The sequence below is a fragment of the Castanea sativa genome, chromosome 8, assembly GCF_040712315.1.
Source record: "Castanea sativa cultivar Marrone di Chiusa Pesio chromosome 8, ASM4071231v1".
NCBI classification, from domain to species: Eukaryota; Viridiplantae; Streptophyta; class Magnoliopsida; order Fagales; family Fagaceae; genus Castanea; species Castanea sativa.
In genome coordinates, this window is record NC_134020.1 from 23266303 (window position 1) to 23278545 (window position 12243).

The 12243-nt window shown below is 32.7% G+C and overlaps 1 protein-coding gene across 1 annotated transcript; it reads right to left on the reverse strand.

Annotated features, from left to right (window-relative positions):
* Positions 1-502: 502 nt before the first annotated feature.
* LOC142606791 (enoyl-[acyl-carrier-protein] reductase, mitochondrial) lies at positions 503-5313 on the reverse strand. The gene is made up of 10 exons (XM_075778133.1): positions 5069-5313; positions 4894-4991; positions 3943-4074; positions 3332-3475; positions 3157-3259; positions 2892-2991; positions 2712-2788; positions 2529-2607; positions 1127-1245; positions 503-1011 (listed from the first exon to the last, which is right to left on the reverse strand). The coding sequence occupies exons 1-10, from the start codon at positions 5299-5301 to the stop codon at positions 918-920; spliced, it is 1179 nt and encodes a 392-aa protein (XP_075634248.1). The 5' UTR covers positions 5302-5313; the 3' UTR covers positions 503-917.
* Positions 5314-12243: the final 6930 nt, after the last annotated feature.

The following is a 12243-nucleotide window of genomic DNA, read 5'->3' on the forward strand; positions in this document are numbered from 1 at the left end:
ATTTTTATATGGTATTCCTGCATAGTTAATGCAAATCCATGCAATATATTAAAATCTCTATGTTATTTTACAAATTTTTGAAAGTCATTGCACATTCAAGCAATGATTTCTTCATCAAATTGTAACACAATGAAGTCAAATAAGAGCAAATCATGCAATTGTGTAGTTTTTTAATCAATTTAGGATTTTAATAAAAAAAAATTAGTCTACCTCACAAATAGGTAGGTTCCCTTTCAACTAATATTATATAAAGTTATGTTACGCCAATTACAATCTTTTTCCCATTTTTTAAAAAAAAATTACAATCTTTTTTTTTTCTTTTTTAAACAATTGCACCAATCTTTTTTTTTTTTTATAAGTCAATTGCTTAACAATTGCACCAATCGCAACTTGTCACCTTAGCAAAAAATATTTATGTTTAATTTGTGAATAGGAGCTGCTTCACTAGCATTTCTCAAGAAGAAGACCATGATTTAACGCAAGTGGAGCCTTGACCAGAGTCTTTGGCATAAGTATAACTACCCATAGATGTTACCGGCTAACAAACTGTGACGTTCAGTACAGACCCCGACCTCCCAAAATAAAAAATCAGTCTATTCATGCCATGCTCAATGGGCCCTCTAGTAAAAAGTAAAAACGCTGCTCTCTGCATTTGTATCATTGTGCGCCTGTTATCATATCATATTTCATAAATGTATTCTAAGAATAACGTGACAACAAGGTTAAGCAATTTGGCTGCTGATTTTCCATTGATAATAGTTCGCTTGGTAAAGTGGTTCAGACTATGGCTGTGCTGTGTCGTAGGAGTGTGAAATGACGTTGTGTAATACGAAATCCAAATCTCAAACCTTCAACACAATACATAGATGCATAGATACGTGATGACCCAAACATTCGCCTGTGGTCTTGATTAAGAATTAGAAAGTGAGGACCTGTTTTGGTTGGCTCCCTAGTTTTCCAAGTGCCTTATCCAATGCAGTGTGAAAATCGTTAAAAGGAACCAGTTCCATCCTGCAAAGAGAAGCAACTCAATAATCTTAACATTCACAATAGATGCCATGGTCTGTGATCAGGGAGATAAAAACCAAGATATTGCAAGTAAATTTGTCTATAAAATAAAACATACTCATATTTCAACTTCCCTTCTCGTGCTCGGTCCAGGAGGTAATCTATCATAGGTCTGCACTCATTAGCTTTGTCAGAACTCATCCATTTCTGCAACCAGAATCCCCTCAAGGAAAGATCCTGCAAAAGAGAAGGATTAAACACTGTTGATTCAAACATTATAGATCTGAAGACAGTCCAGAATATTTTTCTACATGGACAAAAGCATTATATTTAGATTGGTAAGTACAAGAAACTGTTTTCACTGGTGCAACCATTCCAAATTTCATTGGCCAACAAGAAAATCCACAGTATGATTGTGCCAGTCCTATCTTTCTGTTCCTTTCTGCCATCAAATGCATGATCAAACTGATCAATAATGTAACAATGTACAGGCTAAGTCAATCTCTCACCAGGCTGAATGAGAGCTGAACATACCCATGGTCACAAATATTTCGAAGAATAGAAGAATGATGTCACATTTGAATGTGTCTAACAGAATGTTCGACTAAACAATTGTCATACAAGGACAGAAAATACCCCAGATTGAAATCTCAGATTGAAATCCTACAAAGAACCTACATAGGGAAGGGCATCTAAACAGATCGAGAAGAACCTTCAAATGATAGAACTAGAGTCGGGAGACGCATAGATAGGAACGATAGAAGGAAAAAAAGGCCTTGGCTTTAGTACCTATGTACCGTAACCTTTCCCTTTGGGTAGGGAATCCACAGGAAGAAGCAGGAAATCACCCCAGGAATGCCTCTATTTATGCCTGGCCGCAGTAGAAGCCAACTTCGTTCTTTTACCCCTATTCCAGCTCAGAGGAAAGAGGCACTGGGACCAGCCCTATTCTATTTAGGAACAATACCAACCTACTCTGTTAGCAGTTAGAAAGCGATTCGATAAAACAAAAAAGATGTTATTTACTAGGATAGGTGGTTCGGAATTCTAGTGATAGTAACTACAAATATACCATTCCTTTCCCTTTTCTTTACAAACACAGTATAGATTGGTGGAACACTTACCATAATAAAAAGAATGGTAGATCATTCCATTAATCTGTCTTTATCTCAACCCAGTTGGCATTGGCCAGACATTCTATATGCCACTTCAGATTGTCTAGAGCTAAAGACAGCCATTATCTACAGTAATAGTTTACAATATAATGTCATCTTTCATTGAGAGTGCCTAGCCTTTGTTTCATGAGGCAGACTTTCTCCCAATAGTATCCACTATGTCAAAAAAATTTGTTCACTTCAAGGTTATTCCAATCTACTTCTTTCTGATTTAGCATTCCCTAGTGTTTTCACTACAGTCACGTTTACTACTTGTCCCAGTTTACCCTAAGGTAACAAACAGAAGACCGAACCTGCTATAAAGAAAGAAATAAAGAAAGAGGGGAAAAAAAGAGCATAGCTTACCTTAAAAATAAAAGATGAAGTTGATACTGTAATAGGTTTCTTAGACATTCCACCGTACGTTACCATAGTTCCACTCTGTCTGAAAATAAAAACTAGTTACATGTCTGGAAGAATATTAAATTGACAAATGAAAAATTTTTAATTCTACAAAAATGCAAAATAATAAAGCACTGCGTATTATACCTCAAAAATTTGAGAACCAAAGAAGCAGCATTTCCACCGACACAATTAAATCCCAAAGCAGGTTCAGGTAGATTAGTCTAGCATATGCATGAGACATAAAATTGAAAACATCAGATTTAAATGCCCCCAACCCAACACATAAGACAGCATCAACCATAACGATTCAATAGATGACAATACCAGGAGACCTTTTACGTTCTTCACTTCCAGTTGACTCTCAGTAAAAACTTCATCAGCACCAAGATTTTTTAGCTTTTCTTTTGCTTCATCTGATCCAGCTCTGTAGTAAGCCGAAGATGGTAAGTGACAGGAAGCTTCTCCAGAGAAAAGCAGAAGATTATGAGGGGGGAAAAATCTAACATGCAGTGCCTAATTTTATCTATAAATTGGCAAACATAGAAGTAAACAAGCTCTTGAAATTAGAGCTGAAATTTTAAATAAGCACCTGTCCCTTATTATGTTTATACTATGGATACCACGATATCGTGCAAGCTGAATAATGCACTGCCCCACAATGCTTGTAGCCCCATTTTGCACAATAGCATCTCCTATACAAACAAAGCTAGTAAGAACTAAGCACATAAAGGAGAAAAATACTAAAACTAGGGATATGCCAGTACCTGGGTTTAAAGTAATGAAGTCTTCAAGCATTCTTAAAGCAGTCAAAGGATTAACAGTAATTGTGGCAGCGTATTCCATGGGTGATTCCTTATTAATTTTGTGCCAGACGCTCTGATCTTTCACAACGTAAGTCTGCCATGTCCCTAAGCAGAACAAATGTTCTCATTGTCCAATACAATCAAGCAAAGCACCATAAATGCATACAAATCCAAATCCATCTATCCAATTGAAGAAAATATGCCTAACTATATGTTTAAAACAGATAAACACTGATGTTCTCACAACTTTCATGAAAATCAAGTAGGTTTTACAGCCTGGAAGTCATCCTTGGGCTTTAAAGAGACAAACATTCATTCCTTCAATTTTGAATGCTAGTGACTTCTTTGGTATACTTCTGCTGTTCTTGGGTTACACCTCAATTGCATTTTCAATAAATAAAAAATTGTTAAAAGAAAGTATTTTAAAAATTTGATCTTTAAGGAAATGTTATTCAAGCAAACTTCACTTTCAAAAGCAATTCAAATTCAAGTGCAGGCAAATAAAGCCAAAATTAGTGGAAAGCCCATCTTCACTATCTTTGCAAAGTAGAATTTAGCAAAAGCTAACATACCAGAAGAGGGCGGAGATGGGATGACCCAATCACCAGGCAAAAGACCCTTAACTGCAGAGCCCACCGAGAACACCTCTCCAACACCCTCGTATCCTCCAACTGCAGGCACTTGTGGCCTTACAGGGTACACACCTACAGCACCATCCGCATTTGACTTCAAAAACCACAACAAAACACTTCCAATATTTAGAGCAAAAAATTTATATATTATTTCTTTTTTTAAGGAACAAAATTTGGCTACAACGCCACTCAATATCTTTTTATTATATATGAATTTTGACAAACCCACTATTGGATTACATTTTATTTCTTATATTCTCTATGCTTGCAAAATTTTCAAAAGATTAAAGATCAATAGTTATGTCATCAATCAAATGTTTAAATTTCAAGTTTTTTTAGTCTAGAACTATGCATAAAAAATAAATCTATAGATTGAATAGTAAATAACATTTGATTGGCACAAAATTTAATACGCATTTTAAGAATATAATGAACATGAAATCTCATGATTAGATTTTCAAAATATGTAATCATGTTAAGTTTGTTTTTTTTTTTTTTGGAGTTGTAAGCATTGACTGCAACCAGGTTTGTAACCAAATTTTGTCCATTTTTTAATATCCATAAATGAAATAATACAATTTTTATATGCTGTTTTCAGTAGGCTGATAATTTACTACAAATCCCCAGTATTTGAGTTTTGTTTAGCTGATCATAAATAAATGTCACAATCAAAATCCAAGTAATTTTTTTTTTAATAAAAAATTACTAGTAATTGAGAGCAGAGAAATTTAAAGATCTTACTCAATTAAGCTTAGCACAGCTACTTAACTCAATTCCAATAATCATAGGCTAGAATTCACTTTTCGTTCCTAAAATTTGGTCTAAGTTCAATTTTTGCCTGAAATTTAAAAAATTGTAATTTAGGTTTTTCAAAAAAAAGATGGGAAGAACCTTCAATGCGATTGATATCAGAGGGATTGATAGGAGAAGCCAACATTTTGATGCAAACATCGTTCTCTTTCACTTCTACTGGTGGGAGCTCTACCACTCTGCATTGCAACCAAACCCAATTTTTTCAAAAATTAACACAAACATAAATTTAGGGTTAGGGATAGCGAATAAGGACCTGGTGACAGAGTCGGGTGGACCTTGGCGGTCGTAGACGACGGCCTTAGACGGCGGCGACATGACGGTGGCAGAGAATGATCGCACGGTTAGGGATTGGGTTCGCGCCAAATGCGGCAGTCTTAGTCTTAGGTGGGACCATGACGTAAACGCCATTTCTTTCTCTCTTGCTCTTATGATGAGACTGTTTGAAACGAATTGTCGTTGCGACACTACACTAGAGTGACTAGACATATCAACTCCTTGACCTTGAGAGTTGAGATTGTTTGAGTTTATTTATTAAGATTTCCTTTATTTTCTAACCAATTGTTTACTACTTTTTAAGAATTTCTCTGCAAATATTTCTACTATTTTGAATTAGATATTTAGAATGGTGAAAAAAAAATTGATCCTTTAAATTATTTTATAAAAAAAATAATTGATAGTGCTTATTAAAAGATGTCGGTTTTGGTAACTTATATGTTAAATAAATCCATTTGATATATATATATATATATATATATATATATATATATATATATATATATATATCGTTTCAAATTATTTAATTTGTTATTATAGTTTTATATTTAACTAGTCGCTAACCTGTGTAATGCATGGAAAAACTTTGCATAAATGTATAATGTATCATGTATAAGATTCAAAGCTGAAATTATTAAAGCATAATGAAAATATTTGATCAGACAACAGAGAAGTATAAGAGAATGATATGGCTGCCGTCAAAAGACTAATCCATAGCTATATAGTTGATAAATTCAATTATAGCCAAAAATGAACCCAAAAAATTTAAATGTTAAAACTTTCAAAAAGCCAAAAAAAATAAAGAATTTGAATCTTCCGAGCCTAAAAATTATTGAAACAAAACAATATATATATGTCTATGTGATTACACAACAAAGAAATATATAGAAAGATGAGTTATCTTCAAAAGAATAATTTATAAATATAGTTGTTGAAATCTGTTAGACAATTTCTGATTTTGAAAAAAAAAAAAAAAAAAGTAAGAAATCAAAGAATCAAATGTTAAAATTTCCAAAAGTCCAAAAATAATAATAATAAATTAGATGATTCAAAGGCTAGAAATTATTAAAATAAAACAAAAATATATATGACTCCACAACAGAGAAATATAACAAAAAAGAAATATAACAGAAAGATTGGTTACCCCTGGTAATTGTGGCAGCAAGAGAACAATATCGAAAATGTGTTTGTTTTCTTAGTTGTTTAGAGACTTTTGCTTCATGTGGGATTTGAAGTATAAGAAAAAAAACACTATTCTAATAGAAATTTTTTCTCCTAAAGCCAAAACTTATCAACAAAAATCAACGAAACCTGCTATAACAAAAAAAAAAAAAAAAAAAAAAAACTAACAAAAATATTTGCCAAGTAGGAAAAAATTCCAACCAAAAAAACAAAAATCAACAATATATAAAAGCATATATTACAAATAAGGAATTTGTAAGTGAGGCTATATTACCTCTGCCACTATATGCTCCCAAAATGCAGAATATCTTATTTTTGGTCAAATAATGCTGATGTGAAAAATTGTGAAAAGGTCATAGGCTTCGGTTATATATATATATATATATATATATGCAATTCTAAGTTAATTAGCGTGCTCTACTGTCTTTATAGTTGGGTAAAATCAATAATAAAAGATAAGTTCTCTCAATTTTAACTTACACTTTTCTTGAATTTTAGCACTTTCTTTGTTTTGTTTTGTTTTTTTTTTTGAAGGATATAGAGGCCCTATTAGAGGAAATTAAATATTGATAAATTGAATTATATTTAACTAATTTTTCTTTATTTGATTACGTTTTCTTTATGTTGGTGCACAAATAAATTTGTAGTAAATAGTAATTTCCCCAAGTATTTGAGATAAAAGTCTTGAGATTTGGTGGTGAAAATGGAGTGGTTGAGGAAGTGTTTAGTTTTAGAAATAAAGTCTACTCCTACATTTTATCTAGATGTTATTTTATTATTTTAAATATTAAATTTATAATATGGTATAAACTCCTTAAATGTCTAATAAATATGTAGTTTCAATCTCATATATATAGATTAATAAAAATAAAAATAAAAAACTCATTCAATAGTGAAAACCTACTTCTAGGATAAGGAAAAATTCACTCTAAAAAAAAAGGATAAGGAAAATTTATAAAATATGAATTAGTCTTAAATACTATAAAACCAAACGAGAATTTTTCCTCCAAAAAAAAATGAGTGTAATAAATGAGTCTTAAAAAAATATATATTATTTTAAATGAAATTACCAACCATCCATACATCACATGGAAGTACAAGCTAAAAACTAATTTATTTGCTAAAAAGTTGAGACCAAAAGCCAAAAAAAAAAAAACCTTTTATACTTCTTTTACGTTCTCCACTAATATTCTTTGATTGCGTGAAACATTTAAAACATTCCTTGCATATTTTTAAAATTTATTAAATATGAGAGAAAGAAAGGAACAGAAGCAGAAAAAGATATATCAAGAGTCTTTTAAAAAAAACATCCAACGTTTACATAAGCAATCTAATTAGAGCATTGACAACCGAAAATCTCATCCCATCCTATTTTACCATCCCAAAAAGTTACTTTATCACTTATACCATACCATTTTTCAATACACCCAACATCCCAAAATTCTATTTTTTTTTTCCATTTTATTTAAATATTTTTTTACTATTTCTCTTTTTCTCTTCATTTTCCTCTCTTTCTCCCTCAACCTCTAGCAAACCCATACCAAGCAAAATCACAACAAGCAAATCACAACAAAAAATCACCCAAATCAAACAAGCACCAAAAATCCACCTGCCACCCCAGCAAAATCACAAAAAAAAATCACAACAAATCTAAAAATCCATACCAAAATCACAACAAAAAATCACCACCAGCCACCCTAGCAAATCACAACAACAATCCCAAAACAAAAATTTGAAGAAAAACCCACTATCAATAATCCATGCCGATCTTTAAAGTGATCAGACTTGCCACTGCCACCGAACCCCAACAAACCACCAATCACCACCACCACGCCACACGCCCACCGGAAAAATCCACTCTATCAAAACCCCATCGAAACGAAACCCACGCAATCAAAACCCGATCTCCATATACGCCGATCAAAACTCCATCGGAACCCATCCGATCTCCTTCTGCCGATCAAAACCCCATCTGAACCCACCCAAAATCAAAACCCACCTTGCCACACCGATCTCCACACACAACTAGCCACAACCCACACGCCCCACGATGAACTCCATGCAAAACGGCCCAAACAGCTCTGATGGCAAGTCTTGAACAAGAGAGGGAGTGAGTACAGTCACACGGAGAGAGAGCTAAAATGAGAGTGCTGAGAGAGAGTGAAGAGAGAGTGCTGAATAAAAAACAATATTTATTTTTAGAATTGAGCTATAGTACCATCTTACATTTAAGATGGTACATGTAGCACAATTGTAATTTTTTTTACAATTTTACAATTTGACAAGTCCGGCTGGAGCTCGCTTTTAATGCCTTAATGCTAAAACATGCTTAAATATGGCATTTAAAAGTCCAGCTGCGGATGCTCTTACATAAGTGTGCGAAGAAACCAATCATTGATATTCTAAGGGAGAAAGTTAAACCAACACAATAACAAAGAACATTGCAATATGAGTCAATTTTACTGGATCAAATGGTAGGTGTCATATAGCTAATATAGCTATCATTTGTTATGAAAGATAGGTAAATAAAGGAAAAAAGTTGAAGTCATGTTCACTTATCCCTCCATGTCAATGACCATGATAGTTGTAGTGTCTATGATCCATTGAGAAAGGATTCCTCCACATAAAATCTAAAAGCTTCAGTAATTTGTTTTCCTAGAACAAGTTAGAGGAGTAGAAGAGCCAATTAATGAGTGAGAGTAAGAAAGCAATAATGGCAAAATAAAAAGTAGGCCAAAATGAATTTTTTGTCTTTATATTTTCACTCAATTTTCATTTTGGTCTCTAATTTTTTATTTTTCTTCTTTTAGTTTTAGTCCCCAAAATTTAAAAGGTATTTTCGTTTTGGTCCCTACTATCATATCCTTAATGGAAATAACTTACATGGCACATAGAGTGCACAGCTAGTATATTAAACACTGATGTGGCTAATAAAATAAAAACACAAAATTCCACATCAGCATTCAAAAAAAAAAATTATTTATCAATTTGAAAAAAAGAAAAAACATAGTTGAAAACCAAAACACACTTGAATTAAGATCTAGATACATCTTGAACATGAACACACAAGAATATAGAACCACAAAATTCAATATTCAAACCAATACTAGTTTCTTTTTGTTTTAGTCAAACCATACAATAAAACAACAGAACCCAGGAACTATTAAGTATTTGAGCTCTTAAAATCCAATAGGCAATAGCTCCTCATTCTAACTCTGACTCTCATGGTTCACTTTGATTTGCTTAGCTTTCTTCTTTATCAACTTAAGCCTAGTCTTGATCAGCTTGGTCAAGTACTAAGCCTACGATCTAATCATCTCCCTCAATACCTACAACAATTTGGTCTCAATGGATAATAAAAAAGCTGCAATATCTTTCTCCCATCTCACCTTCTCTCTCTTTGTACCCTCCATGAATGAGCTCAAAGAGCTTCCTTCTACAAACTTGAGAGAAAGAAGATGAAGAGATCGGGTTAAGGCTGCTGTTGGAGATTGAGTCAAGGTTACAAGGTCCAGCTTCTAACCCCGCAGTTAGAGATTGTTTGGTAGCTTGGATTCCTGGGTTTGTGGTTTATGTTCTCTCCTTATTTTTGCTCTATTTTTTGTTAATGGCTGAAGCTCCTTGCTTATTTTGTTTGGGTTTGTTGTCTTTTGGTTTGATTTGGTACTTTTGAGTTTTGGGATTTGATGATTTTGCTTGGGTTTGAGAAATGAGGGTTTTGGTTTGTTTTTCCTATGTGTATTCTGATTAGGGTTTTGGGTTTGGATATGTGTTCAGCTGGGTTGAACAAGAGAGAGAGAGAGAGAGAGGGGTTAGGGAAGCTACTCTGGTGGTTGTTCATGATGGAGTTGGGCAAATTCCAATTTTAAATCTAGGTTTCTTTCAGAATAGTAGCTTGATTGTTGTGTTTGGTTGTGAAGCACATGATGTTCGATGTTTCAAGTTTGGGTCTGTGTTTGTGTTCTTGTGTTTTCATGTTCAAGATGTATCCAAATCTTAATTCAAGTATATTTTGGTTTTTATTTTTTTTTTTTTAAATCAAAAGTTCACGTTGAATTTTTTATTATTATTTTATTAATTACATCAATGTCTAATGGGCCAGTTGTGCACTTTGTGTGCCACATAAGCTGTTTTCGTTAGTAAGGTGACGATAAGGACTAAAACAAGAACGCATTTTCGATTTCAGGGACTAAGGACCAAAATGAAAATAGGTGAAAATGTAGGGATTAAAATGCATTTTTGCCTAAAAAGTAAGAATAGAGAAGATAAAAACTAAAGATTGCTTTTCTAATCTTTTTTGCCTCAAGTTTGTATTTAATAAATCCATAGTTTAGAGGTCAACCCTTCTTGTACAATTAATATGCAAACCAAATATCATTATGATGCAGCTTGAATTAAACATGAAAGATCTAATTTATGCTTAATGTTCCAAATGATTGTACTTTCACACACTAGGAAAAAAAATTATGATTTTGACATCACATCACATCATGAAAATTGAAATGTTTTGAAATTTCATAATTATAATTTTGACCTTACAATATAAAATGACAATTTTACCCTTAAAACGAAGGCTTCATAATGGAGAGTTTATAACTGCTATCTACATTTGTTAGAGCATTCACATCAAAGATGTGAAAGATGCTAAATCCTAATTTTAGCTCTCATCCCTTTAAAATATCATCCACATAAAGCATGCTATTCTTAAAATTTTTGGCATCTTAGCTATAGTGGAGTGTCATCTTTGACACCATATTGTAGTAAGTTGCTATAGTTTTTTATTTTCTTTTTCTTTTTCTCCCTCTTACTCTCTCTTGTGCCGTGCCTCTCTCCCTTATTGGATATAAAATAGGAATTATAAATAATAAGTAAATAATATTTTAATGAAGTGGTAAAGAAAATAAGACCTTTGATGTTGGGTGTCTTATAAAATGAAGAGTTAAAATAAATAAAGTAGTGTTTTAAGATGTTAAATTATACATTTTTTGACATGTTTGATGAGAATGCTCTCAAATTCCAAATAAATTGAATTACCATAATAGCAAATAGTTGGACATGATGAGCCATGATAATTCCACCAAGCTACACTAGTGATGGAACTATCTATCAAATTCATGATTTGTTGTCTATTAGAATTAGCTTATACTGCTTCAATTCGAAATCTCTACTTAGAGCTAAACAACATTGTCTTCACAACATATAGACCTTTGAGGTTGTTATAATTCAATATTAACCACTAGAAAGAAATTAGAAGATTTATTGGAAATTTAAAGAAATATTATTCAAGTGTTAATTTCTAATATAAGTGTTAAAAGTTCATGTATGGGTAACTATTCACACTCTTTTTTTTTAGAGAGTTTTGACTTATGACGTTCGCTCCTGATGATAGCTTTTTATAATCAGACCAAGACACCAATCAGTTTTTGGTGTAGAAGGGGATTGAACCCCAGATCCCTTATACAAGCATTAGAGACTTTACCAGCTGAACTAATTGGAATTCACAACTATTCACACTCTTGATGAGGTGTTGTTTGCGAGCATTAAATAAATAATGTGTGTTTCTTACTCCACCATGAAATCTAATTGATAGCATTGGCAACAACAAGCAATGAAGAAAAATGGTTGAGACATTGTATATAGAGTTGTGGCCACTTTCAATATAGAATAATGTGTGTTTCTCACTCCACGATCATTATGGGCCATTTTCTACTTTCTAGTATTGCAATAATGCCTTCTCCAAAAAAAAAGAAAAGGTACTGCAATAATGGAGCAACCATGGGTAAAGTATACAGTGAAGTGTAGACATATAAATACAAAACAAAAATTCATAAGACAAGTAATAGTTGGTGGGATGGGCTTAATCTATTATCTATGTAAAGTCTAAAAGTAAATAATAGACTTTTTTTTACGAAGGCCTGTCTCGATAATTGGTAAGGGTAACATCAATTGGAAATTTGGAAGAAGACTAAAACC